The sequence below is a fragment of the Phaenicophaeus curvirostris genome, chromosome Z (genome assembly GCF_032191515.1).
Source record: "Phaenicophaeus curvirostris isolate KB17595 chromosome Z, BPBGC_Pcur_1.0, whole genome shotgun sequence".
NCBI lineage: Eukaryota > Metazoa > Chordata > Aves > Cuculiformes > Cuculidae > Phaenicophaeus > Phaenicophaeus curvirostris.
The window spans coordinates 48,787,672-48,815,490 of record NC_091431.1 but is presented as its reverse complement, the minus strand read 5'-3'; the positions used below and the strand labels follow the sequence as shown (position 1 = coordinate 48,815,490).

At 42.6% G+C, this 27,819-nt stretch overlaps 2 protein-coding genes and 1 long non-coding RNA gene across 4 annotated transcripts in view; 2 read left to right on the top strand and 1 right to left on the bottom strand.

Moving 5' to 3' along the window:
- MRPS27 (mitochondrial ribosomal protein S27) overlaps positions 1–11,670 on the top strand; it is a 46,679-nt gene extending 35,009 nt beyond the window's left edge. The window contains exons 8-11 of the mRNA XM_069881235.1: positions 552–654; positions 2,821–2,963; positions 7,106–7,261; positions 11,259–11,670. Coding sequence (XP_069737336.1) covers positions 552–654; positions 2,821–2,963; positions 7,106–7,261; positions 11,259–11,498 — 642 coding nt within the window. The 3' untranslated portion in view covers positions 11,499–11,670. The remainder of the gene's footprint in view (positions 1–551; positions 655–2,820; positions 2,964–7,105; positions 7,262–11,258) is intronic.
- LOC138733743 (uncharacterized) lies at positions 1,327–2,710 on the top strand. The gene is made up of 2 exons (XR_011339449.1): positions 1,327–1,677; positions 1,717–2,710. It is a non-coding gene; the product is annotated as an uncharacterized lncRNA (long non-coding RNA).
- A 14,097-nt stretch (positions 11,671–25,767) lies between the features above and the next one.
- Positions 25,768–27,819, bottom strand: part of MAP1B (microtubule associated protein 1B) — a 72,664-nt gene continuing 70,612 nt past the window's right edge. For both annotated transcript variants that reach the window (XM_069880698.1, XM_069880699.1), the window contains 2 exons: positions 26,956–27,194; positions 25,768–26,498 (listed from right to left, as the gene is read on the bottom strand). In XM_069880698.1, the coding sequence (XP_069736799.1) occupies positions 26,343–26,498; positions 26,956–27,194 (395 nt within the window). In that variant the 3' untranslated portion in view covers positions 25,768–26,342. The remainder of the gene's footprint in view (positions 26,499–26,955; positions 27,195–27,819) is intronic.

Genomic DNA, 27,819 nt, shown 5'->3' with positions numbered 1-27,819 from the left:
GACAACCGGTACTTCTCTCTATCTGGAAAGATAGCTGTACATTTAATCCTGATGCATACAGTGGTCTTGGTCATTTGCATACATTCTTTGCACGGTGCAGGTTTTGAACTATGCAGCCACAAGCAGCATTTTCATCTCTCAACATTTTCATATTTTAGTGACAGATAATGGAGCATGGAACTTACCACATACTTAAAAGAAACAACTGCTCTGTTCCAAACACATCTAATTTTTTTCTTCAGCAGTGTTAGCCTGAAGCAAGTGTTAGGACGCACAGGAGAGAGGTCGAGTTGGGCCATGGTAAATCAGTGTAAATTTCTATTGGAAGAAAATGCACTGATTGACTTCCATGCAAAATCTCAACTGCTCACATGTTAACTGTCTTCCAGAAAGAGAGGTGTTCCTCGGTAAAATAAGTATACTGTTCTTTAGGACATAGGTAATGCAACTGAGCACTGGATATCTGATGAAAACCTCATGTACTCTGTTTGTGCTGCCATTTTATGTTTGTATTTGTCAAGGAACACTTACTTAGTTTACATTATTTGCAGTGGGAAGAGGAGAGAAATCTTGGAGCATCACTAGTGCTTGCGGGTCTAAAGCAAACAGGCACTGTGGGTTTTAGCTCCCAGCTGTATGGCTATGCGTTCCTTGGTAAGTTTTCTTTTGTCTTCAGCAGCTGGATTAAATTGGCATCTTTGCTTTCTAAAAATGTAATCGAGAAGAAGGCTGCAGGTAAAAAGAGGCAGAAATAGTGGGAGAAACAGTTTCAGAATTAAGACTAAATGGGTTTTGTAAGGCCAGAGGATAGTACTGACGTGAATGGTATGCCCTCATCAGATAGCATCAGAACCTTCTTTAGGGTTCCCTGCAGGTTTAGATTGGCAGCTAAAAGAGAGACAATGTTCTTGCAGAACAGTCAGGTTGGACTGTGGACCAATAGATTTTCCGAATACCGGAAGTACAGAGTTCCATAAAACAAATTCAAGGTTATGGGTAATAGAGTCTGAATTTGTGAGCTTCTTAAAATAGTCTTTAAACTCCAAAGAGTTCAGAGATGACAGCCTGAAAAAAACATATGTTTAGAAAATTCTGCTCACTCTAAAGTTAGTGTTTCTATTGTGAGCAACAGATAGCTGTGACTTGATCCTACATCTGTTAAGGATTCTTCTGCTGTATTACTAAATGACAGTTAGGTTAGAGTATGTCCAGAGTTAGAGGGAAGGGGGGAGAATGGGGAAGAAGGATAAGTAATTCTTGAATTTCCTTTAACCTTTAAAGGAATATAGTACAGAGAGTCCTTCTCTCCAGAATTATTACTTACTTGAAAGTAATTAGTTAATTTTAATTTATGATTGTGTAGTTGTTCCATTGGTGCATTAAATTCTGTTCCAGAATTTATTGAGGGTAATAAAAAGTGGACTTGTTTCTAAAATATGGCCTCAAAATATGATGTGCCATGGCAGAGTCAGGATGCTGATTTATTATGACTGTAAGACAAGAAAGCTAATTTTTAGTCAAAAAGGGGAATAAATGCGAAGATTAATTTGAAAGCAGAGTTTTCCATACAGTTGTAGTTTGTTTTCCAGTGGAGGTAGTGATACAGATGGGGAATTTGCTGTGCAGGTGGCATTCAGTCTAGGGTGGTTTTTACGTCAAATAGATTGGATGAGTAGTGTCTGTATTTCAGAAATGCACTTCACTGTTGTCTGTGAGCAGTAGTACTTGTCCCACAACATTGACACTCAGTAGATCAAAAGCTATTTACTCTTATGTCACGTATTCCACAGTCTTGCCAACACTAATGGAACTGACCTCTGAAAGAGTGAAAGATGTCTGTGGGCACAGAGTGGCCTCAAGCACCTCAGTTATTTTAATTCAGCTACAGTTCATAAGCTTGTTCTGGGCATTTAATACCTTGCTTTTCCTAAACTGTTTTCTTCCATGTGATGAAGAGTAAGGTGTGTTTCATAGTTTTGTGTCTTTATAGCCAGAGTGCAAATTAGATTGACAATTTGGGTACAACTTTGATACAAACTAGACTAAAGCGGTATTATTTGTTACATTGACAATGACAAAATCAAGACCTTAAAGCCACCGTCGCTGTAAATTAGTACTCACCAATTGTGATGTAATGGAGGAGTTTTGTTTTCTCTAGTAATTACTGTCAGAAGAAAAGCCACGTTGTCAATGGTGCTTCACATCACAGGTTCTGCTAAGCTCAGTGAGGACCTTCTTGCACAGAATGTCCTGAATTGAGAACCAAAATTTCATTTTGGCATTTCTCCCATATTTCCTCTCAGGAACCTCAAGCAGAAACAGGGGTACTAAACTGTATAGATGGCCAGAGCACATACTATAAGTATGATACAGTCTGGCCATGACTCATGTGAGTAAACCCTGAAGGCCGGAGATGTGAGTCCAGAGCCTGAGATTTGGCACGCACATGTTGCATATACAATCCGTCAAGGCTAAGGAGCCATTTGTCTTAAGATCTTCTGACATTCTGCTCAGAGCTGCTGTTAAAACTGCCAGACAATCAGAAAACCTGACCACTCTTCTCCATCTGGTTAAAATTTCTAGGGGTGGGGGGGGAGCCAAACCCAAACACATTATAGCTGTGATGTTGAATAGAAAGAAAGAATCTTAACAAAACAAGGTAATAGCAGTTCTATGAGAGCACCTTTGTAGAACAGTGTGTTGTTCTTACCACAGAAGCCAAGATGCTTGCTGTCACTTTTGAAAAACAGAGTCAACCCATATGGATTCTGTTAAGACTCAAATGATGAAGTACTAACCCTAACTTATTTTTTGTCATAGGGAAGGTGGAGATGAATAAAGGATTGAGAGCTGTGTACAATCTAATGCCACTGATGTGGACACCTGGATACTTAAATAGAGCCTTGCAAGTGATGGAGAATGTAGCATTGTTGTCGGGGGACAGCAAAATCTGCAAAGAAGCTGTAAGTATGAAGGTTACTTCAAATGAGCTAAACTTTTACTCCTTTAGCATTATATACTTTTGCTAGGAAAATGAAGCCATAAGTATCACACAGATTCTCACAGAATCCCTGCAACCCTTCATGTAGATGGGCACAATATCAGCCAACCTCCAGTCCAATGTAACTTCCCCAGTCAGCCAGGATCACTGGCAGATGATGGAAAGGGGTTTGTCAAGCACATCCGCCAAGTCCCTCAATACTCTTGGGTGGATCCCATCTGGCCCCATAGACTTGTGGGTGTCTAGCTGGGAAAGCAAATCTCTAACCACCTCCTCTTGAATCATGGGAGCTTTGTTCTGCTCCTCTTAACTCCTGGATGTGCACACAGCGGGAACAACTTTCCTTACTATTAAAGACAGAGGCAAAGAAGGCATTAAGTACCTCAGCCTTGTCCTCATCCTTTGTCACGGTTGTTCCTTTTGCTTCCAATAGGGACTGAATATTCTCCCTGGTCCTCCTTTTATTGTTAATGTATTTATAGAATGATTTTTTTATCTTTCACTGACTCGGCCAATCTGAACTCTAGGTGGGCTTTAGCCCTCCTAATTTTTAATCTGCACAGTCTCACTTCCTCCCTGTAGTCCACCCAAGATGCCTGTGTCTTCTTCCAAAGTTCATAGACATTCCTCTTCTTTTTGATGTCCCTCAAGGTCTCCCTGCTCAACCAAGCTGTTGCTTTTCCTCATAGGCTCCTTTTCCAGAACATGTTGACGGCTTGCTCCTGAGCTGCTAGGATTTCCTTTTTGAAGAGCACCCAGCCCTTGTGGGCTCCCTTGGCCTTAAGGACTGTCTCAACAGCCCTCTGAACAGTCCAAAGTCTGCTCTCTGGAAGTCTGATGTGACTGTTCTGCTAACCCCCCTCCTTACCTCACCTAGAACTGAAAATTCTACCATCTCATGATTGCTTTGTCCCAGACATCCTCCAGCCATTACATCCCCCACAAGGCCTTCTCTGTTCACAAACAGCAGGTCCAGGAGGGTGCCTTCCCTTGTAAGAAGTTCTTCCACGCACTCCAGGAACCTCCTAGACTGCTTCCTTTCTGCTGTATTGTACTTCCAGCAGACATCTGGAAGACTGAAGTCTCCCACGAGGACAAGAGCTAGCGATCTTGAGACTACTCCCAGTTGTTTATAGAAGAGCTCATCAGCTGCTTCTTCTTGGCTGGGTGATCTATAACAGACTCCCATCACAATATCTACCTTCTTGTGGGCTCCTCTGATTTTAGCCCACAGGCACTCGGTCCCATCATTACCGTAATCAAGCTCGAGGATATCAAAGCTCTCTCTAACATAGAGGGCTACCCCACCACCTCTCCTACACTTCCTCTCCCACATAAAGAGTTTATACCCCACCATAACTGCACTCCAGTTATACAAGTCGTCCCACCACGTTTCCATGATGGCAACTACGTTGTAGTCTCCTTGCCCTACAATAAATTCCAGCTCCTCCTTATTGCCCATGCTGCGTGCATTGGTGTAAATGCACTTCAGCAGGGCTGGTGAACCCTCAGCTTTCATAAAGGGAATAGTGTTCATTCCCAATTGACTGGTCCTTGGAATATCTAACCCATCAGTTCCAGTGTCATCATTTCTGTTACCAGATGTACTCGCGCCCACTTGCTCTGTGGTGACATACTGGTGGTCCTTGCCAGCACGCCATCTCTCAGGCACCGGAGTTCCACTTCCAGGCTCACTTCTGACTAGCCTGGCTTCATCCCCCTTCCCCTTCACATCTAGTTTAAAGCTGTATTTATGAGCCCTGCTAGATTTTTAGTGAGGACTTTAGTACCCCTAGGAGACATGTGTGCCCTATCCCTAGTAAGGAAGCCTGGAGGTGCATGGGCCACTTCATGATCAAAGAACCCAAAGTTTTTCTCCTCACACCAGGTTCAGAGCCAGGTATTAATCAACTGATTCTTTGTGATCTCTTGCTCTTCATTCCTTAGTATTGGAATGGAGCTAAACACTACTTGCACCTCAGAGCCCTGAAGTCCCTCTTAATTGCTCTCAGCTTCCTGTTCTGTGTGTCATTTTTGCCAATTTGAAATACTAGCAGAGGGTAATAATCTGTGGCTTTCACGAAGGAAGGGAGTTTTCTAGTGACATCCTTCACTGGTGCCCCAGGTAGGCAGCAGACCGCCCTGGTTCCGGTCTGCAGATAGGTCCCTCTGTTCCCTTTAGAAGGGAATCCCCCAAGACAATCACTCTCCTCTTCTTTTTCTCAGAGGATGTTTTGATGGTCGTTTGCGGATGGTGCAGCCTAGGGAATGTTTCTAGGCTGTGGGACTGGTCCTCTTTGACTGTGGGGATGGATTCCACTTGCAACACTTCGTGTTTATTCTGCAAGGGAATCTGGGGGTTTGTTGTCCGAATGGGGATAATAGGCTTCCTGCACCAGGCAGGAACTTGCTGCCATTCCCCGTCTTTTTCTCCCTCAATCTTGCTCTTGGCAGATGGGTGGTACAGGGCTGTGCTGGCTCTGGCAGCTTGCTGAGTTTGTGAGAGGGCGCTGCTCCACTGATCTGTTTTCCTCTCACACTCCCTGATAGTCCTTAGTCTAGCTACCTCCTCCCTCAGCTCTGCCACCAAGCGGAGGAGTTCCCCCACGCGAGCAGCACAGCTTCCACGAGTGAAGTCAGTACAGGTGGCGTGAGTCAGTGTGGGAGAAGGGCACTGCCTGCAGCCGAAGGTCCGGCTAGCTGCATGTGCCCAGGCTCTATCTGGGTGGCTACATCCATCTTGGCTGCTGCAGCACCTGAAGCAGCTTTAATTTTGTGCCAGGTGGCCACCATGATCCTTGGTCCCTGGAGGCCAGGCACCAGCCCCTCTCCCTGCTTGCCCTGCCCATTTGAACTGCCACTCAAACTGCCCCGTTATACTAACACACCCCGCACCTGTTTGCCACACTCCTGTTCACCATGTGCCAGGTCGCAGTGCTCCCTAGGGAGCTTTTAAATCTCTTGCGTTATCTGCCAGGAGCACCCCCGCTGGTCAGGCACCCTGCGGGAACAGCCGCTTCTGATTGTCAGGAGCCTAGAGCCCCCAGCCCCCTCCCGCCTGCGTGTTCCTGGGCTTTCCCTGGCTCTGGGAAGCACCCCACTGCCTCAAATTGCCACCCCGCCACAGGACTCACTGTCCTGCTGCTGGATGTTGCCGAAAAAAGCCAAGATCCTTTTTCCTTCAAGGAAGTGTTGCAGATTAGAAAGATTATGCAGAGTTATTTGGTCCTACTGATAAAACGTTTGCAGCTAGGATTCACAGAAGGATAACAGCTCTTTGCATTTGTAAAAGCTGAACTTTAAAATGCAGGGAACCTTCACCCAATAATACAGTTATGGAGATCAAGTTATTCTCAAAATGTTAGCAGCATCCATATAAAAATACCATCTTTTATATCAATAATACACAGAGAAATTATTTACCATATCCCTTAGTGGAGCTAGTGCTTTCTTTTGATACAACTGCAGTTAGATTAAGGGAGAGTGGTTCTCTTACAACCTTGAAAGACAAAAAGGATGAAGAGAAACGACATTGTCAATATACCTATACCAATGTATTCTATGCCTCCATTTCCACTTTTCCTGTTAAATTATTAAGCTAACAATAGGAATGAATGTTGTTGCTGAACAGTTTAATTTCCCTGCTTATTTTCATCAAGGAAGCATTGAGGTGATCCATTAGAGATTATATTGTTCAAACGTTCTATATTAATATCTTACTTAGATACATATGTGATTGTGTATCATGCTAGTGCTGTTATCACTGTAATTATCATGCAGGGTTAGTATTTATGGCCAGATAACAGAGAAGACATTAGTCTAATGCCTGACAGATCTGCAAATACCGGTCAGTGCCTGAGTCACGAGGAGTCTTACTGCTGACAGGAGGTGAAGGAGTTGTCCAGCCTCAAAGGTCCCAAGTACAGTAGAAAATTCTTCCAAGAATAAATTGCATTTCCTTTTAGAATTTGTTTGGGTTTTTTATAATAGAGAGTCATCTCAAAATACACAGTAACTCATGAAGTTGTTTGTAAACGTGATAGTAGCATTACTTGGATTGTATTTCCAAACTGGTTACTAACAATGGCAAATGTGATTGTTCAGATTGATGTTCTGGAGGCCGTTCTGCAGTCTGTCATTGATGCAAAATCTGCGCCAGAATCAGCCGAAGAAGTGAAAGCATCAGAGCAGGAGTCACAGTGTGCAGAATCAGAAGAAACAGAGCAGTCTAAAGCACCTGAGTACTACAGCCAATTCAAGGTAAGAAATTTTAATTTAATTTTCTGAGCTGTAGTAGATCTCTATATTATATACTAGAAAATATATATGATCGCTTATTGTGGCTGGTAGACTGACGTCTCTTCAGTGCATCAGGAGTCCCACCTGGCATTTTAAACTGATGTCATCTTACATTTTCACTTCTTCAAACAGGAAGTAGCAGCTTACAAAAGACATAAATGCTCAAGGCCACTTGTCTTTTGTCTGTCTGCTGGGATTTTATCTTCACTTCTCATACATCAAAATGATAAATCTAGATCCTGTGAAAGTGGTATGTCATTAGAGATCCATTATCTGACCTTGTGTGGGCTCTTGCTCATTAAAATAAATTGTACTGTGCTTCAGACCATCCTGAATTTATTGTCCATTTGTGTATGTTATGATAAAAGTAGAAATGCTGCATCGTATACTTCCATTCTGGAGAATTAATTAAGGCTATATCACCTCCTTTTTACCTTTAGATTGTCACATTGATAACAATAATGTGAAACACAGTTTGTTCAATAGGGTATAAGCTATATAATGAGTACATTTTACTTAATCATCTCGCAGCTATGTAACAAGCTTATTTTATTTTACCATGTCTGATTTGTGCTGTGGTAAAAATCAAATACCTCAGTTTGGAACTAATCTGGCTTATAGATCCAGGAGCAGTACTCTTTCTGTGGCCCATCAGTTTCCATTATTGCTGTCTCAACCTTGGACAGTTGTTCTGGATACAGACAATTGTTCTAAAGAAATCTGCAAAGTAAAAAGACACACAATTTTGCCTTCTTTTTTTCTTCTTTTAATTTTCATAAATTATTTGCCACTCATCTTTAGATATTAAACTTACTTTGTAGGCTCTGAGAACTTTTTTATTCAGATGTTTAGGAATCAGTGGGTGCTCAGCATGTAATAATTAACACCTGGATGAATTACAGTGAATTAGGTAAACACAAGTGCCCTTTGAAGGGAGGAGACATTTATATGAGTCTCATTGTCTGTGCATTGTCTAGAAGAAGATAATGCAAAGTGCTCAGAACAAGGCCTAAATGTCACATTGGGGATAGGCTGATGCCAGGAGGATAGTTTTCTCCTCCCTTCAAGCTTTCCACAGGCTCCACAGTTAACCCCAGTTTAGGCATTCCTGCATGTGGTAGTGAATATCGTGACTTTGAGCAAACAAACTACAGCCTGAATGCTTGCCCCTAAGCTTTCATCAGAAAAGTGTGAATTTAATGAAAGACATAGCCATCTTGTGAAATCTAAGCATCCAACAGTAATTTATATATAAATAAGCCATGTTTTCTGGTTGTTTGGATGAGAAAAGGAGCTCTCAAGTCAGAATGCCATTTCAGCTAAGCCTGAAAGAGCTCTCCAACTCTTTCTCAAGTCCATTAGGCCAGCAGCAGCCAGTCTTCCAATTGGACCCTTGGACAACTATAGGCATAATTCACAGGACACAGAAATTCACTAGAAATCCATACAAGTCTGAGGGAGGGTGGCAGCTCTAAAGCAACCTGGTGTTGGAATTTGCAGCTGCTGTCCTAGCACAGATTATCTGCCCCTGATGTAATACAACCCCAACAAAGAGAATTTGCAGTTCTGCTGCTGAAAACCTTCTGTTGCACTTTGTGTAGCCCTGTATTAGCCAGCATGTCGCAGTCGTTCTTCTTGAGCTCAAAACCAGTTGCTTCTATGTCTTTCACAAGTCATGCACCTGGGTATGCAAGGAAAAGCATGTGGATTTGCTCCAGACAATACAGTTCTTGTCTAGAAATATACCTTGTTCTGCATGGATTTTATACACGTTTGGATTCCGTGTCTTATACCAACTTTCAGAACAGCCATGTGTGGAAGTACCTGAAAAAGCTATGGCAGCACAGCAGATACAGTATGTGAGAGGCAGCATGTCCTTCACTTCCAGTAAAACAAATTGAGCTCAAGGGCATTTGGCTCTTTCCAGATAAAGCCTTTAGAGCTGTAGTTTAAACTTTCTGCTTGATGCTGTCATTCATGTTGTAGTTACCTGTTTTCAGATTACATATACTGAGGCACACTACTCAGTACAGTGCTCCACAGACAGTTCCATCCATCCATCTTTGTCAATGATCAATGGGCAAGCATTTCATCACATAAATGCTAGGAACACCCTCTCTGACAGCAGCGGTCCTTCTGTAGCTGAACCCTGGAGACTGCTCATAGAAATCAATGATTTAGCCACTTAAGAATGAGCCCTTGTGGTACCTGCAGGACATAGAGCCTGCTGCTTTCCTAAATTAGTTTCACTAATGTTTCTCAGCAGAGCAGGGAAGATTCCAGGCGTTCAGTGGCACCAGCAGTGGTTTCAGAGAGGGGGGTGCCACTAGTTCCCATTTTTTTCACCTTTCTGGAGTTGAGTTTGGTACTGCTTGGCTTCAGTGCACAGGCCTCCCTTTCAGTGCATCCTTAGTAGTGTAAGCACTAACGTATGGATGGTCTGAATGATCTAAACCAACTACATATAAACTGAACCTAATGTATAAACATGAGTTTATTTGTCATTTTCTTTCTCTAGACCCAAGCTGCGTGGACTTCACGTTTCTCACCGATGCCCTGTTTACTTACTGACATCTCAAACAAAACAGAGTACACCTAAATACTATTGAGTTTGATTTCACTCCCATTAGCTTCAAAGCCACTGTTTTTTTTTTCATTCTTTATGATAAAAAATAAAAACAAATAGAGCCAAATACCCAAGCCCCTCAGACCTGCATGCCTAACATTTTAAACAGTCTTTAATCTGCTCTCTGTCCAGTTCAACACTTCCAATGTCTGGTAGAACACAGTAAAGCCTGCAGTTGTGTTGGATAAAGCGGGAAGAAACTGAGAGGTCTCAGAGGGAACATAATAGTTGACTGCATAAAAGCAAGGCAGAGCCGTAAGACAGGAGCTGAGGGTCAGTGCTTTTGCTGATTATTGTCAGCATGGGCTGGGGTAAGATGAACACTGTGTGCTAGCAGCACAGTACCTAGCCTTACAGTGATAACTGGGAGTGGAAATCCGGATACCTGCATGGCCCCAAAATTGCTATTTTCTTTGGAGATGAATGATCCCTACATCTTCTTTCCATCATTTTGCAATGCAAAATAATAGTCTTCATTCAGAAGGCTCAGGAAAGAACCATAGATGTACCTTTCTTTAGGACACATAATAAAGGGCTGGGCTCCATAAAACATTTTCTTTAAAACAACCATCAGGAAAATGTGTTGCTGTCCAATGAGTGAGTGAGGGGTAAAGAAACTGCCAGTGCCATGTCATCTTTCTCCTCCAGGAAACTCATCCCTGGTTGTGTATCTGCACTTTTAAAGCACTTAATCATATTGTTAGTGAGTGATCACACTAAAGATTCCAGAGAGCCAGAAATAGTATCACTGAATGAGTCATCATTTTAAGTGAATTTTAATATTGTTATGCTGCATGAAATCTGGATAAGTAAAGCTTAAGAGAGAAATACTGTACTGCTTTTTACTGAAGATCTGCGCTTAGTTTCAGTGTAGAATATCGCTGAAAAAACATCACTTGCTTTAGTGCTGTCATACAGTCTGTGGAAGTGTAGTCAAACCTCAGATCACAGTAACTGTTGGGAAGAAGAATCATGGGAGCTACTTAAGCCTGCCTACTAGTAGTAAGAGAACATTTAAAGTGATGTGCATCTCTTGAGAGGGATGCTAATGCAGATAGCGTGAAGCCAATCAAATCTGTGTTGTTTAGATTGTATTTATTGTAGATCTGATCTTTGTTAATACCAGATTAACTGAACTTAGAAAAATAAAGAGAATTTCAGTGTTTAATAAAAATGAAACTTCATTGTTCTAGTGTTACTACTCAAAAAACCTGTTCCGGTACCATTTCAAGAAATGCATTTGTTGTTACAGGGAAGTGTTTTGTGGGTGATTATTTTGTCACTGACTAGTTCTCTCCTTCTTACTCCCTACCACGTCCCTTTTTATTACAGGAGCTGTACTCTAAGCTGCATTCACTTGGAAAGGTTGAATCTGAAAGTCTGTTAACCCTGACCACCCAACTTGTCAAGGAAAAGCTGCCAGCATGTGAAGTGGAAGACATTGCAAAACATGAGCAGAAGCTAAAGGAGTGGGAGCAAGAACAAGCTGCTCTCATTGAGAGAGAAAAAGAGATGAGAGAAAAAGCTAAGCAGGAAATGGAGGCTAGGAAGCTAGCTAACGCATCTGCTTAGCACTGGAACTCAAAGAGTACCGTACTGGTCTGCCAGGGAACTGAAGCGCTCACCTTTATTAATATTTCACTTCAGTCCTGTTGCAAGTGTAACTGTCTGTGACTGCTACATGCAAATTAAATTTTTCCCATTTTGCCTGTTTCATAAAGAAAAGCACATGGTTTAGAAATCATCATCTTGTATATGGTATATTTTCCTCCTGACATCATCCAGGCAGAGGGTGGGATGGAGACAACACAAAGAAACAAAGGCGTAAGAAGTAGCTTGCCTGTGGTGAAAGATGTAGAGTGTGGAAGAAACAAAAGAAGAGGGAAGAATTTCAAACACAAGTTGTTTCAGTAGGGGTTTCCCACAGGAAAGAATGCCTTGGCTACACTGAACTTGAGACACTAAGAGGATTAACGTATATTGATTGCGTTTTTTTTCCCCCAGCTCATTTGGAAAATTCAGGCTACTATACTTGGAGCTGGAAGCCTATCTTTAGGCTTCTTGAAAGAGTTTCCACCTTTTGAGTTAGCACTTGAACAGGTTTTCAGATGTGCCTTCCCTGTAGGGAAGTTAGAAATTCTGACTTTGCTAGGGCAGGTCTGCTCCACTTATAAGGTCTGTAGAGAAATGTGCACAATCACCTCTGCAAACGCTATGGAGGCTTATACTGCAGTGCAGTTTTTCTTTATATTCCGGGTGCTGTTTCATGAGGTTTTTGTCTTAAATCCCTTCTTGCCTCAGCTGTGTACACAGTCCCATGCCCCATTCTTCAGATTGCTAAAATAATGTAGCTATTCATGCAGAGCACAGGGAAGCAGCAAAAGAGGAAGGGATCACACTGCATTGGTCGTGAGATGCATTAGCGTTCATCCCTGCTTAGATTTCCCTGTCACCACAGGATCTCATCAGCTGCAGCCAATGACTTGGCAGCAAGTTCCTTGAAAACAGGGAGACCCTAGCAACAGCCTGCTGTATTGCAGCACGTTATGGCAACAACAGTGTTGCCTCACTATGCTTTACCACAGGGTCTGAGAAGTATTTCCAGTTTTATACACCTGTCTTGCCTTACAGTGGTAAAACCAGAATAACAAACTTGCTGTAAATCCAGTGAGAACATACTGTGAATCTGTGAAGTGAACTTAGTTTTAAGTTTAGGAAAGTATCTCCTTTGCATCCACCAAATACCTCTCTTAATCCCACCAAATGCACTCAGAGCCTGATGGCTTTTCCTCATTCAAGAACTTGGCAATAACGTCCTTCACCCCATCTTGTTAGAAGGTTCCACAGAGCAGTAAGAGTATGCTTTTTCCAGGTAAGTGGATGATTTTGTGGATTGGCCTAACTAAACCAACAGTAGACTTCCCTGGACAACCTTCTGTCAAGCCTGAAATTTTTTCCTCTTTTTTTGTCTAAATGCTTTCTGATTACTAGGAGTAAAAAGCTAGGGAGCCTTAAGGGAGAGTAGGAGGCCAAGCATGCTGCAAAGAACCATTTCCTGAAAAACGGATTTACAGTGGTCTTCACTCCTAGTCCAGCCACAGGAGACTGAAGTGTCCCTTCTCCTGTCCACATACTTCTGTTCTTCAGTATCAAAACATGGGTTGTACCTCGAAAGATTCACAATTACTGCTGCATTTTGATTCCTTTCTCAGCTTCTCTCCACAGGCACCACCTCTCCCTCCTGGGATCTTCTCTACACCACCACAGTTTTAAAGACCCTTCTTGCTGACACATGGCCTCTAGTCGCTGCAGCTGCTGATCCTGTTGCTTACAAGACACTATTTGGCTAGGCCACAATGGGCATGGCCATGTTTCTCCTTGTTTCTTGCTAGCATCTGTTTCTTGGCAGCACAGGGAGCCTTTTTCTGGCCCCTCCTCCACCCTCTCTCACCCTGCTTGGTGGATGCATCAGGCTGCTAATGCTAATTGGGCTCCAGCAAGCTGCCAGCTGCTGTGCACCCTGCTCTCACAGAGCATGCTTCACTTCTCCCCCCGCCCCCCGCCAGCTAACCCACGTTCCATTTATTTAGACTTAACTACTGCAGCAATAAGAGAAAAAAAAAAATCTTCCTCTGAGCTCTGAGTAAACTGTTGATAAATATTACAGGTTGCCTTCCTGTTTTACTCCAGACACTGTGGGTTTGAACACACTGAGCCCAGTCCAAAGCCTAAACTCAAACAATGCAGACACAACCTTTCTAATCTCCTCCCACACCCTGCTGTGACTTTAGGAGGAGCATGGGGGAGTGCCTGCAAAATGCTTCACAGGAAGCAAAGCAGATTCTTGGGGCCAGGTGAAGGACATCAAATCCAAGGCCTAAAGCAGAGTGTCCGGACCATTTGTGGCTTAAGAAGCCGAAGGTTTGACAAGCCCTCTCTTTTTTCTGCCCCCTCAGTATCAGCCTGAGTGAGAAACTACTGACTGCAAACTATGGCCCTTCTTCCCACCCCCTCATGCCCCAGCCAAATATTTCTCCATGGTCGAGTAGCCTCCGCCTTGCTTCTCCCTATGCCACATCTCAGTGCTGACTCACTAAATAGAGCACAGCTTCTGCAAAAACAGTGTTTCCTCACAGAGCAAATCCTCATACTTCCCACAAGCCTACCTATACCCTCTTCAGTTCTCCAGAAATCCTCATTGCTGTGTCTTCTTTGACCTCATTCTTGATTCCCTTCAAGTTCCTCCCAAATGTCATCTCACATGTATTTCTTCCCTTTCTCAAGGGAGTCCAGCTATGTCTCTTTGCCCTGCATCCCTATCTCAGCAGCACACCCCTGGATCTGCAGACAGCAGCCCAGGGCACCCGGTGCTCATGAACTCTTGAGTTTTGAGGCCCCTGGACAAAGCTCACTCTCAAGAGGTTGGAAATATGAATTAGCAGCTTGAGGGAAGAGAGCAAGGTACGCTCGTCTTTGGTGCTCTCTCCTCCCTGCTAGCTCTGAGGAAGGTCAACAGATCATCTGAGACCTGTGCTGTTCAGGCATGTGCTTGGCTTCCCAAGGGAGACATGGACAGTAGCTGTGTGCAACAAATGCAGCAGCATGAAAAATCAGCAGAGTATCAACTAACACAGCTTGACTTACCTGCTATTCTCCTTCCCACCCCAGGAAAAGTAAGATAGCCTTGGCTGTTTGCCCCCTTGCATAAGTCATGTTGTACACACAGCCTGCTTTTCAGCTGCTTGCTGGAGTGTCCTTAAAAAGAAATTTGAAAAACACTTGTAGCAACCCCTAGGAGTGAAACTGGGCTCCAGGTAGTTCTGTCTGCTCTACCACATAGTTGTGTGCACTGATGTGATAGCCATCACCCACCGTGATGCAGCTGAATGCATTTAAAAGGAGGCTGATAAACCGCACAGCAGCTTTTGTTCCACTGCTGCTTAAACTTTTTGTTTCATTGCTACTAATTGAAGAATGTGGATATGTGTGTATATGCATTTAAAACAAACAAACAACTTCTGTATTCTACAAACAAAAAAAGCTGCTGATTTCATCCAGTCCTGCACACTGGTATTCACTTGATGCACGCTTACAACCCAGTGAGCATTTCTTCCCTAAGACGTGTGCAAACTGAGCAGCTAGAGGAGCAAAATGAGACTCCCATGATCCAAGAGGAGGTGGTCAGAGCCTTGCTAGCCCGACTAGACACCCACAAGTCTATGGGGCCAGATGGGATTCATCCAAAGGTATTGAAGGAGCTGGCAGATGTGCTGGCCAAACCCCTTTCCATCATCTTCCAACAGTCCTGGAAGACTGGGGAAGTCCCACTGGACTGGAGGCTGGCTGATGTTGTGCCCATCTACAAGAAGGGTCGCAGGGAGGACCCAGGGACCTACCGGCCTGTCAGTCTGACCTCAGTGCCAGGGAAGGTCATGGAGCAGGTGATCTTGAGTGCTACCATGAAGCACATGCAAGAGAACCGGGTGATCAGGCCCAGTCAACACAGGTTCACAAAAGGCAGGTCTTGCCAAACGAACCTGATCGCCTTCTATGACAAAGTGACTCGGCTGCTGGATGAGGGAAAGGCTATGGATGTATCTTCCTGGACTTCAGTAAAGCCTTTGACACAGTTTCTCACAGCATTCTGCTTTGGAAACTGTCAGCCTCTGGCCTGGACAGGCGCACACTCTCCTGGGTGGAAAACTGGTTGGATGGCCGGGCCCAGAGAGCGGTGGGAAATGGTGTGAAATCCAGCTGGAGGCCAGTGACAAGTGGGGTTCCCCAGGGCTCAGTGCTGGGTCCAGCCCTGTTCAATGTCTTTATCAATGACCTGGATGAAGGCATCGAGTGCACCCCTAGCAAGTTTGCGGACGACACTAAGCTGGGTGGAAGTGTTGATCTGCTGGAGGGTAGGGAGGCTCTGCAAAGGGATCTGAACAGGCTGGACCACTGGGCTGAGTCCAATGGCATGAGGTTTAACAAGGCCAAATGCCGAGTCCTGCTCTTGGGGCACAACAACCCTGTGCAGCGCTACAGACTAGGAGAAGTCTGTCTAGAAAGCTGCCTGGAGGAGAGGGACCTGGGGGTGTTGGTTGACAGCGACTGAACAAGAGCCAGCAGTGTGCCCAGGTGGCCAAGAAGGCCAATGGCATCTTGGCTTGTATCAGAAACGGCGTGACCAGCAGGTCCAGGGAGATTGTTCTCCCTCTGTACTCAGCTCTGGTGAGACCGCTCCTTGAATCCTGTGTTCAGTTCTGGGCCCCTCACCACAAGAAGGATGTTGAGGCTCTGGAGCGAGTCCAGAGAAGAGCAACAAAGCTGGTGAAGGGGCTGGAGAGCAGGTCTTACGAGGAACGGCTGAGAGAGCTGGGGTTGTTTAGCCTGGAGAAGAGGAGGCTGAGGGGAGACCTCATTGTTCTCTACAACTACCTGAAAGGACGTTGTAGAGAGGAGGGTGATGGCCTCTTCTACCAAGTGACGGGGGACAGGACAAGAGGGAATGGCCTCAAGCTCCGCCAGGGGAGATTTAGGCTGGACATTAGGAAAAAATTCTTCACAGAAAGGGTCATTGGGCACTGGAACAGGCTGCCCAGGGAGGTGGTTGAGTCACCTTCCCTGGAGGTGTTTAAGGCACGGGTGGACGAGTTGCTAAGGGGCATGGTTTAGTGTTTGATAGGAATGGTTGGACTCGATGATCCGGTGGGTCTCTTCCAACCTGGTTATTCTATGATTCTGTGATTCTATGAGTCTATGAGTCTATGATTCTATGATTCTATGAAATATTGCTGCTTCTTGCTGCACTGTTTCAGACAACTGCCTAGACCTTTCTGTGTGTGAATCGGACTGGCACAAAATTTCCTAGAGGTAACAGACTAAAACCTTTCTTAGCAGTAGTACTATTTTCTTTCTTTTTTTTTTTTTCTTATATATGTCACCTCTCTTAGAAATGTTTCTTCACGACTAACTGTGGTTTGGATTAAAGCTATTATAGTTTCTCCCATGTCAGTGTATTTCTAAGTAACAGGGATGTATCCTTCTTCATGGAAGTCTTTTGATGATTTCCCTACTCTGGTGTATGTATAACTGAAGGCAGAGGAAAGTCACCCAGTGCTAGAAACATTACATTTACATGCAGTCACTGGGCTGTGCGTGCCAACAAGGTGACTAGTAGCCTTAATCATATGTGCCTGCACTAATACGTATGGTACAGCCTTGCCAGTCTTGCAATGCTAGGCAGTGTTACAGCCCTGTCACATTTCCCCAGGCGTGGGAGGCAGCCCTTCTCACAACAATGCTAGACAAAAGAAACAGAAACCAGTATAAATGCAAAGCCTGTTGGCTCGAAATTGGCTGCTGTTAGGAAAGGAACCAGCCCTTTAAAGGTTAAGGCTCTTTGTTCTAATTCAAAAAGCAACTTCCCAATTCAAAGTCATGTCAGACACCAAATACACTGCGTATTAGGTAAGTAAATATTTAACTCTTCCTCCCACAAGTGTCACTGGCAGAGCACTTCTAGCGAAGTACTCAAGGTCATTGTCCATTATTCACAAGAGGAAAATTTATATATTTATTCCCTTGCAGCTCAAATAAAAGTTGCCTGAAGCCTTGTACAGATGGGCCCTATTTGTGGTAACATCTGACCCTGCCGAGATAAGGTTACTAGGTACTCCTGGACCCAGTCAGATGCTGTGTTTCACACACAGTGCTGGTATTGAGCCAAACACAGGGCTCGGGGCACCTGCTCCCTCCCCACTAACCTCTCCCAGCTGCCTACTATCCCCAGGGCTCCTTTGTCACTCTTAAGACTCGAATGATTACCTACCCCAGGTGCAGATGGAGGCTGGCTGGTAAGAAAGGGTTTTTGACCTGAGCAGCCATCACTGTTCTGCTGAGACAGACAGAAGACAGCCCAGGGCACAGCTTAAGTGCCCTCTCATATCCCACCTCTTCAGGAATCTGAGAGTCATAGTTAAAAGGAGAATTGCACCCTTGACTTTGAGGGAAGCAAGATGTCCACTGAAAAGTCTCTGATTCTGCAAGTACTGGTGCTGGTTTTGCTGGGGCTGTTTATGTAGAAACAACTGAATCCTGCAAAACAGATTTCTAGTGAGTATTTGAGCACGTCTGTGGAAAGTAAAGTTAAAATTACCTTCTCAGAAATATAATGATATCAAATGTTGAGATGAAGACAAAGCTCTTCAACTGAAGAAGATAAACTACTGCTGATATAGGCAACAAACAACCTGAACTTGGGACAGTGACTCCTTCAAATTAAAATTGTGGAAAATGAAGTATAGGTCAAGAATTAGTGACAAAATACTAATTCAAAAGTAACTTAAGATACTAAATGTGATTGATGTTAAAACTGTACCATCTACTCTAGGTCAATCTCCTCGCAGAAAAATGCCTATCTTCTAGTAATCACAAAGTTGTTACTAAACTCAGCTAGCAATGCATGGTACTAACTCTGTTGCTGCTCTTAAACCTTTCTGATAAACTCAAGTCTGCTCAACCTATTCTAAACTGCAGATGCCCTATGCACAGAAATAGCATTAGAACTCCATTGACAAGCACATTAGATTATCAGGACAAAATGCAGCTTTTAGTATGTCTTATTTGTTGCAAATCCTGTCAATTCCTCCCTTACATGAATTGGAAAAGAAACTTTCAAGCTTGTTCTGGTCCTTGCACATGGTAAATGCATCTTTGTAAATTCTTCCTGGAATACTGATTTACACTCTAGGGGGATTATATTAAGTGTCTCTGTGGTTCAGTTTACCTTCAACGCTTTAAGTGGAGGAAGTGACACAGCTGGGCTGAGACAACATGAGGTTTGTAAAAGCTCAATCAAAATTAATTTCTGGACATGAACAGGTATACAGGGTGTAACCTCAGTGTATATAGATTATGTATATTTAGCTTTGTTTATATTGACATAAGTTCAATTTCTTTCATATATCTTCTCTGTGTAATTCGCAAGCATGGGCAATGGACTGAGCTGCAATATGATGTGTAAATCGTAGCATATGCAATAGTTTTGGCAGTGAAGCCGACAGCAGATGCTAAGTCACCCTCCCCCCCTGCCTTGCCAGCTATTCACACTGGTCTTGTTGACGCTGGAGTTGTTGAACTGCAAATAAGCAGCTACATCAAATGGTAAGGATCTGTGAGAACCAGTGAACAGAGCACACGCAGACTACGGTGCCTGCTGATTTAATTCTTTAGTTCTCCTTAGGATTTCATTTCTGGTGGAAATAACATTAAGCATGCAGTCAAACCCCAGTAAATTCCCTTATAAGCTGAGGATATTCAGCATCACTCAGCCTCTGGTGCTTTTGGTCTGAATCTGAAAAAAGCAGATGCAACACAACAGAGGACAATGCACTGGGGGCTTTCTGCTAGTGTGGATTGGCCCCTGTCTGTGAGAAATGAAAGCAGGGACCACAGCAGTAGTCTGTGGTCAAAAAGTGCTCACTGAGTGAAGGTCATGTGCAATGCATGTGCTGCAGATGTACCACTTATCCAGAGGCACCCTCTAGGAAGCCAAGGAGCTTTGCTGCAGTGCTGGGAATAAGCTAGATCTATGAGATGTCACCACGACTATTATTCAAGAGAGCCCTGGATATCTCTTTTTACCCCATCGTAGGATGAAAAGCTACAGTTTCTTCTCAACTACAGAACAGTCTCCAGATCTAGGATGCCACAAGACAGCCCTCATTTTAGATAGACCAAAAAGCTCTGAGAACCCATGCTATCTGAAATACTTCATAAACTGATTGATTGAATTTATTGATTAACATCAGTAGTGGAAATCAAATTTCTTCTTCTCAGTAGCTGTTGAAGAAAGGAGCTTTTGCTTGCCCTCTGGAAGCAGCAAGCCAAATGCTACAGACCGAGCTGGCCTGCTTCTACCTGCAGGTCCCACGGCTGGTCCCTACCTGTGCAAATCCAGAGCTTCACTATGCGACTGAATAATTTCATCTGAAGACCTGCCTGATGTGCTTTCCACAATCATTTTAATATATTTTAAGTAGCATCAGGCTACTCTAAAACAACAGCCTAAAAAACCTTGATTGAGACATATGCAGGATTATACTTGAGATGTAAGTTGAGTATCCTCATCTGGTCTGCATTTCTTCCTACTTTGCCACACTCAGCCCAAACACAATATTTCTTATTAATATCATTAGCAGTTATGAATGAAATGTTAGGTGTTGAAGATGGATAATGGCCCACAAGAAAGACTGCTATCTGAGGGTGAAGGAAATGCCACAGGGCCACTGCTTCTCTTAGGAGTGAGCATTCCTTGCTCCCTGCCACCCCAGCCTTTACCTGCTTTCACAGCACTACCAGCTCCCTGATTTAAAAAATGTAAGTGCTGACTGCTGCACCTCATCGTGTCAGGTAACACAGCAGCAAGCAAAATTACAAAGGCAGAAAGCCTGATCTTGCCCAGAGAGTGGTGGTAAATGGTGTTAAATCCCCCTGGAGACCAGTGTCAAGTGGGGTTCCCCAGGGCTCAGTGCTGGGTCCAGCCCTGTTCAATGTCTTTATCAATGACCTGGATGAAGGCATCGAGTGCACCCTTAGCAAGTTTGCAGACGACACTGAGCTGGGTGGAAGTGTCGATCTGCTGGAGGGTAGGGAGGCTCTGCAAAGGGATCTGAACAGGCTGGACCGCTGGGCTGAGTCCAATGGCATGAGGTTTAACAAGGCCAGATGCCGGGTCCTGCACTTGGGGCACAACAACCCTGTGCAGCGCTACAGACTAGGAGAAGTCTGTCTAGAAAGCTGCCTGGAGGAGAAGGACCTGGGGGTGTTGGTTGACAGCGACTGAACAAGAGCCAGCAGTGAGCCCAGGTGGCCAAGAAGGCCAATGGCATCTTGGCTTGTATCAGAAACGGCATGACCAGCAGGTCCAGGGAGATTATTTTCCCTCTGTACTCAGCACTGGTGAGACCGCTCCTTGAATCCTGTGTTCAGTTCTGGGCCCCTCACCACAAGAAGGATGTTGAGGCTCTGGAGCGAGTCCAGAGAAGAGCAACAAAGCTGGTGAAGGGGCTGGAGAGCAGGTCTTACGAGGAACGGCTGAGAGGGCTGGGGTTGTTTAGCCTGGAGAAGAGGAGGCTGAGGGGAGACCTCATTGCTCTCTACAACTACCTGAAAGGACGTTGTAGAGAGGAGGGTGCTGGCCTCTTCTTCCGAGTGACAGGGGACAAGACAAGAGGGAATGGCCTCAAGCTCCGCCAGGGGAGATTTAGGCTGGACATTAGGAAAAAATTCTTCACAGAAAGGGTCATTGGGCACTGGAACAGGCTGCCCAGGGAGGTGGTTGAGTCACCTTCCCTGGAGGTGTTTAAGGCACGGGTGGACGAGTTGCTAAGGGGCATGGTTTAGTGTTTGATAGGAATGGTTGGACTCGATGATCCAGTGGTTCTCTTCCAACCTGGTTATTCTATGATTCTATGATTCTATCTTGCAGCATCCCTTTAACAGGAGTAGAAGAAAAATCTGATGTCTATAAAGTAAAAAACTAAACACAGCTCAGGTTCCCCAAACGCTCCATCCCCTCTCACCAGGATTACTGGGTAGTGAGAGTTGGGAAGGGCCCATGTCCATTAGAGACAAGCTGAGTACTCTTGTTAAACTGCAGCAACTTTGGAAAAGACCTTTTCCAAACTCGGCTCAGTTCAATCTAAGTTTATTGGGTATCACCTCTGACACAGCCCCTTGAATGTGTACTTAGTGAAAATAAGCTGTTTTCTCATGCTGCTGAGGGATACAGAAATGAGAACAACAAAAAGAAGCCACGTCATGGTACGTCATGGTACATCATGTTAATGTTATACACCACAAGTTAGAAGTAATCTTGTGTATTTATTTTCAGATTTCTAAGTAGAGATTGGTTCTTCTGTATCATTTAAATAGTCATCGGTCTTTTGAGAGAAAACCCGTCAAGTAGGTAATAAGAAGGAAAGGGAAAACTTAAAAGATACATACACAAAAACAAGAAACATGTCAACACCACTTTACCACTTTTGTATTTTATTGTGGAACTGAGTTTGTTTCTTTTACATCAAATATCCTCAATGGAAGAGGGGATATTGCACACAAATATCATAAAAGCACTACATATTACTTTCACTGGAAACTAATTTTCTACATTAGATATGACTGGATAGAATAGAAGTGATGCGGGATTATAAGACATAATACCATACACAGCTGCAGACTGACACAAACACCATTCAGAACAAGAGAGAGGAGGTGTGTGAGGTGCTTCTCAGCCAGCAACAAGACTGTTTCTTTCCATAGTTTGGAAGATAATGGCTGCATGCAAATGCGTGAAAGCACATTTTAAATTTCTTCTTTTAAAGTTGTGATTACAGCCCAGTCTTGAAGAGGTAGCTCCTGCCATTTGGAGCTTGTAGCTAGTCTGGTGTGGAGAAGCTGCTTAAATGGTTCTTTTTTTTTGCTCTTTTTTTTCCTATCTATATTTTTATGCCGTTGTTTTATTTAGTTATTTTTTTTTTTTTTGTAAAGTCACAACAAACAGACCTTGTTTTTTTTTAAATTTTAAATAGCAAACCATTTTAAACCAGGTGAATAATACAATTGCATTCTAAGAAATGCTTTCCCCTAGTTGTTTTTAGTGTTTTGTTCAATTATGAAGTGAAAAGATGAAGTGAAAGCTTACAGTTTCTTTCAAGTGTAAACATTACACTTTTCCCTTTTCTAATAAATCCAGACCAACAAAATTACTATTTCTTTCAAAACATCATTACTGAGCAAGAACCTCTGGCGACAGATGAACAAAGAGAAGCATAGACAGAAATGTCCCAAATGCACAGGAAGTGCTCTTTGGAGCTGAATTGCTTATGGTGGGAGGGATTGAAAATTCAAATAACAAATTGATTAAATCTTAGTAAATGAGTACTGGGACTCACCTAAAATGCATAAGCTATCATAGACAATTAAAAAAAAACATTCATATACACAGTTATCTCCATTCACCACAGTATGTAAAGTAAGTTAAAAAAATTAAAAGTGATTTCTGTGAAAGATGGAGTGAAAATAGAAGCCAATGAAGTTAGACCCACCACAGGACTTTGAAAAGGCATGCAAGAGAGGCCCTGTCTAAGTTCAGGAGTTGGGTGGGATCCCCAAAGTTAATTCTTCATTGACTTATATGAAGTAGTATAGTAATAGCATAAAGATCATGACTGGAGATGCTGTTATGGGTAATACCATCATTTAAATGGAGTGTCCTTTACACTCAGATATTGAATTTTATAATTAGAGTAATCAATAACAAACCATGCTCCTAGAAATCTATGCTGATCAACAGCACTCATTGTTAATGTACATGGTACATTTTGATGACTGTTAGACTAAACTAATTGTGTAGTACAAGGACTAGCACAGTTAGATTAGTTCCACAGGCAGAAAAGACATTAAGGGCAAGAGGAGCTAATGGAGGAGTTCATCGTTGTGTTGCACCCAGGCACTGTTGCCATTTGAAAGGGAATGCATGGAATAGGCATTGCAATACCTCAGAATAGCGAGATGAGGGGTTTAATATTCTTGTAGAAGAAAAGTAAATGTACATTTTAAGATCAACCGTAACTGTCTAATTATTATTATTTTTTTAAAGTAAAAGTAATGCTTGAGCCATCATGAAATTGCTTGGGGAGAGACTTAAGGCTTGATTCTAATTTCATTTACAGTAGGACCAAATGACTGTAACTTCCCTGACTGTAGTGAAATTGCTCCTGATTCACAGGAATAAGTGGTGTAAGTAATATTAGTCTCAGGACCGCTGCTGTAGTTAAAACAGATTTTCTGCCGAAGCAGAGATAGAAATCTTTTCAGATATTGTGAGAAAATCAGAAAATCTGTTCCCACTCACTCAAAAAGTTTGAAATCTGATCTATATAAGAAAGTAGACTAAGCAGAAATGATTGTAGAAGTAGTACAACCATTCTGCCAAACATTTGCCTGTAACTTTGTAGACTTATGTATTACAAAAGCAATTTTAAGTGAATGATTATGAGCCCAGCAAACATGCTTGTTTTCACAACACATTTCCATCTGCCTTTTGCGCCATAGTCATTCTGAGTTTTTCTTAACAACTTAAAAGGTACAGCAATAAATAAAACAGCATTGCTAGAGATACCTAAAAAAGGAGGAGACATAAAAAAATAAATCACAACCCCCTACAACTGATAAACAGTAATTCACAGCATTAAATGGGCCTCAGGAGCCCACATTTAAAGGACCCTAAAGCACTATTAAAAAAAAACCTTATAAAAATTAGGTGTGCAAACATATACCTATTAAACACAAACATCCTAACAATGTAAAATTGAAATAAATTATAAGTAAAGAAAATAAAATGAGGTCATAATTCACTACATTGTGAAACTTAAATACCAGTCATAATGACGAATCATACAGACCAGCACATATCTCCATACTGTGGAGGCTATTACACCTTATTTAAATTCAGATTTACAAACCTCTACAAACTAAGAAGGTATTTTTTAATCGGGGTAAAAATTCTGAGACTAAAAAATCCAAACTGTCTTAAATCACTGAACAGTGATGCTGTTCCTACACAAGCAGTCTAGAGAAGGAAAGAAAGGGGGAGAGGAAGCAGGAAAGGAAGAGTAAAGGAAGAGAGAAGAAAAAGGAAGATTGAAAGAAGAAGAAAGTAAGAAGAAGAGTAAAAGAACAGGAAATCTGAGAAGGAAACAGGGAAAAAGGGAAGGGAAGGCTTATTAAACTTATTGCTTATTCTATCTTTTTTCAAGATCTTGTGAGGGCTGAGAATGTAGGTTACACCCTTGTAAATATTAGGTAATCAGCTTTTGAAATCCCATTTTCTGTCATCATGAACAGATTAATTTTATGATCAGGGTGCTCTTCTATCCCTCTGCCCAAAAAAATGTATTGGCAGTTGACTGTTTTCAGTAACTTTTACCTCAATATCCATTCTCACTAGAACAATATTCGTTTATCTTACAAAACTACTAAAAAAATTGCCCTCACCTGAAAAATTTTTCTTTGCATTTTCCTGTAAATGAAAATGTTTGTTAAAAATTCATCTATTAAAAGTTCACGCAGCACTAAAAAAAAAGGCTTCTGTACATTTATTCCCATAATCACTCTTAAATTAAACTAATAAAATAAGGTAAAACAAAGGAAGGCTGAATATTGTACAGGCTTGCAGGTAACCTTTCTCATCATTCTGAAGGTTTCACTAAGCTTTGTAACTCTGATACTGGACACCACTTCAATCTTGCTTCCACAGTACAAAAGAAGCTTTCAAAAAAATGCCCATTTTGCCTTGTTGAGCTGTCCAAGTGCATCAATGCATCAATGAAGCATTCACATAACTAACACGTAATTCATAGCACCAAGCCATTTGACCAGTCAGATAGGTTTCTAGTACCATACATGCACACTCACACTTCTTTACTGGTGTAACTATCCTACACAGATGTTTTATAAATTTGCTGTCTCAACATTAAAAATAAGTGCATCAAGTTTCTTTGTACATTCAAGTCACTTTCTAAGGCAAATTGTCTACTGTATGTACTCCCAACTGCTTTGGTATTTTGCTTCAGTTAATTGACAGTGGACATGGGTGTTCAAGCATGTGGACTGGTCAGTTCTGGCTGGAGTGAGTGGACTGGGAGCATGCCTTAGACCAACAATTCTGCATATTGAAAGAAAGATTTTAGACTTCTGGATGGGGTTCAGACTATGTGCATATTTGGCCTATGATTGTTATGGTATGTCAGTATGCAGAGTTCAAATTAAAGTTGAAAGCTGCTGATGAGTGTTTAGGTTGTACATCCCTTCCTAGTGATGTTCTGTTTCTTTTTATTTTCCAGCTAACTTAATTCTGTTAAAAAAGATCCCCTTTGTGATAGCTCAGATTGATACAAATTTAAAACTTTCTTTTCATGTGAGAGTGTAAGCAGACTACAGCAAGCGATACATCTATTGCCATGAGACTAATGAAGATCTAATTGTTTATTACTTTCTCCTCCTACCCCTCTCTCTTTCTCTCTCTCTCTTTCTCTTTGCGTTTCTTTAGAGGGAAAATGCCTCTAATAGGCAGAAGTCAGTTGGGGTTGCTAGTGCATGGTTTCCAAACGTTCAGCGGAGATAAAACTGGATCTGTATTTTCGCAGTAATTTGAACCTTACTATGGGAATACTGTTGTTTCCCTTAGCAATCAGCAATTCTGAAAAATATTAGTGACTTGCATCACTGAGACACAGTATAGCATTTGGCAGATATATAGTTCAGCAGTTGAAATAGATGAGTTGTACTGTTAGAAAAGGTGTTTTCAAACCGAAGAATTTCTGGAAACACAGTTTAATCTTGTGTTGCACGGTCTCATTCTTACAGTTCTATCTTGCATGCAGGAAAAGATTCATCTTGCATAACAACAGTGCTGCTGCTTGCCAAAACCATGATGTTGAGATCTTGCTGTTTCTCATGGGTCTCTTGGTACCATTCTCTCATCACTTCTGAGTCATGCGTTGGGATTAAAGTCACCTGCAATACAAAACAAGAAAAGTCCTGATGAATGGACAACAGAAAGAGCTGATAAAATCTTTGCAAGAAGGCTCAGCCAGCAGGCATGTTTCTCTCTTTTGGCAAAAAGTTGATCTTTATGAAATACATCCTTGAATAAATGGATGGATAAAAGGAAACTTGAATCATATATGGTATCGTAACAAGATGAAACAGCCAAATCACCCTGTAAACCAGCTCTTAATTGTTTTTTTCACCAGAAACAGAACAGAAGGACCAGAAATGGGGGAGCAGCTGAGTGCAGTGCAGCTCTGTGCTATGCTCAGGTGTCCTCTCATATTATCAGTGAAATTAAGTGCCCAGACTGGGTACTCCATTTCCCAGCAGACACTGTCCAATCCAGAAGTTCTCTGGCTTCCCACAGTTGCTTCCTAGAGAAGGTTAAACTTCCAGCTAGAGATATTAGTGAAGAGCCTACCTGCATGTTACTCTCCCACTGTGCTTTGCCCTCCAGCAGGGAGTCCAGAACAGCCCTGCTTGGCTCCTCAGCTGCAGAATCATTCCCGCTCACCACATAGTAGGATGACCGCACCCTCTTGAAAAACTCAACGTCAACATTCTTGCTATTGCTGTGGTTCGGAATGTACACCAGATCCAAATACACTGGAGGTCCTGGAGGCACTGCTGTAGATTTTGCCACCTTAGTGTTCCCAGGTCCTTAAGAACAAAAGAATATACCACAAGCTAGTTAAAAACATGCATTTATTAATTACTGTTATAACTGCTGAGGTGAGATGCATACAATTATGGCATTACTCTCCTACATCTAATGACAGGTTCCGGCTTTATTGTATCCCAATTACAATTGTAACAGGAGGGAAAATATGAATAACTTTTACTATACAAAGCAATAAACACTCACTACTACATAACCAACTACTGACTGAACCTTTCCCAGTAATATACTACTATTATGCCACAATTACTATGCAGGGCTGTGATTACTGAATTACCATTCAATAAATAGTAGCATTATTTTCCAGGCTTACAAGTACAGCTTTTCAAAACTGTCAGGTATGCATGGTTTGGGGAATCAGTACATGGCAAGACACAGTAGCTGTGATGTGCTCAGACTGCCTTGCAAGTGCATCAGGAGGATGCTACACATGAGCAGAAAGAAGAGTAAAGAGGAAATTGGGAGAAAAGAAACTTGTATGTCAATTACTACTGAGAACAAGAGTTTGTTTGCCTGCTGGATCCTTATTTGCTTGCATAATTAGCTGCTTATCACAAAAAAAAAGCAGGAACCATGTTTTTGCTGCTGCATGTTCCATAGTACTTG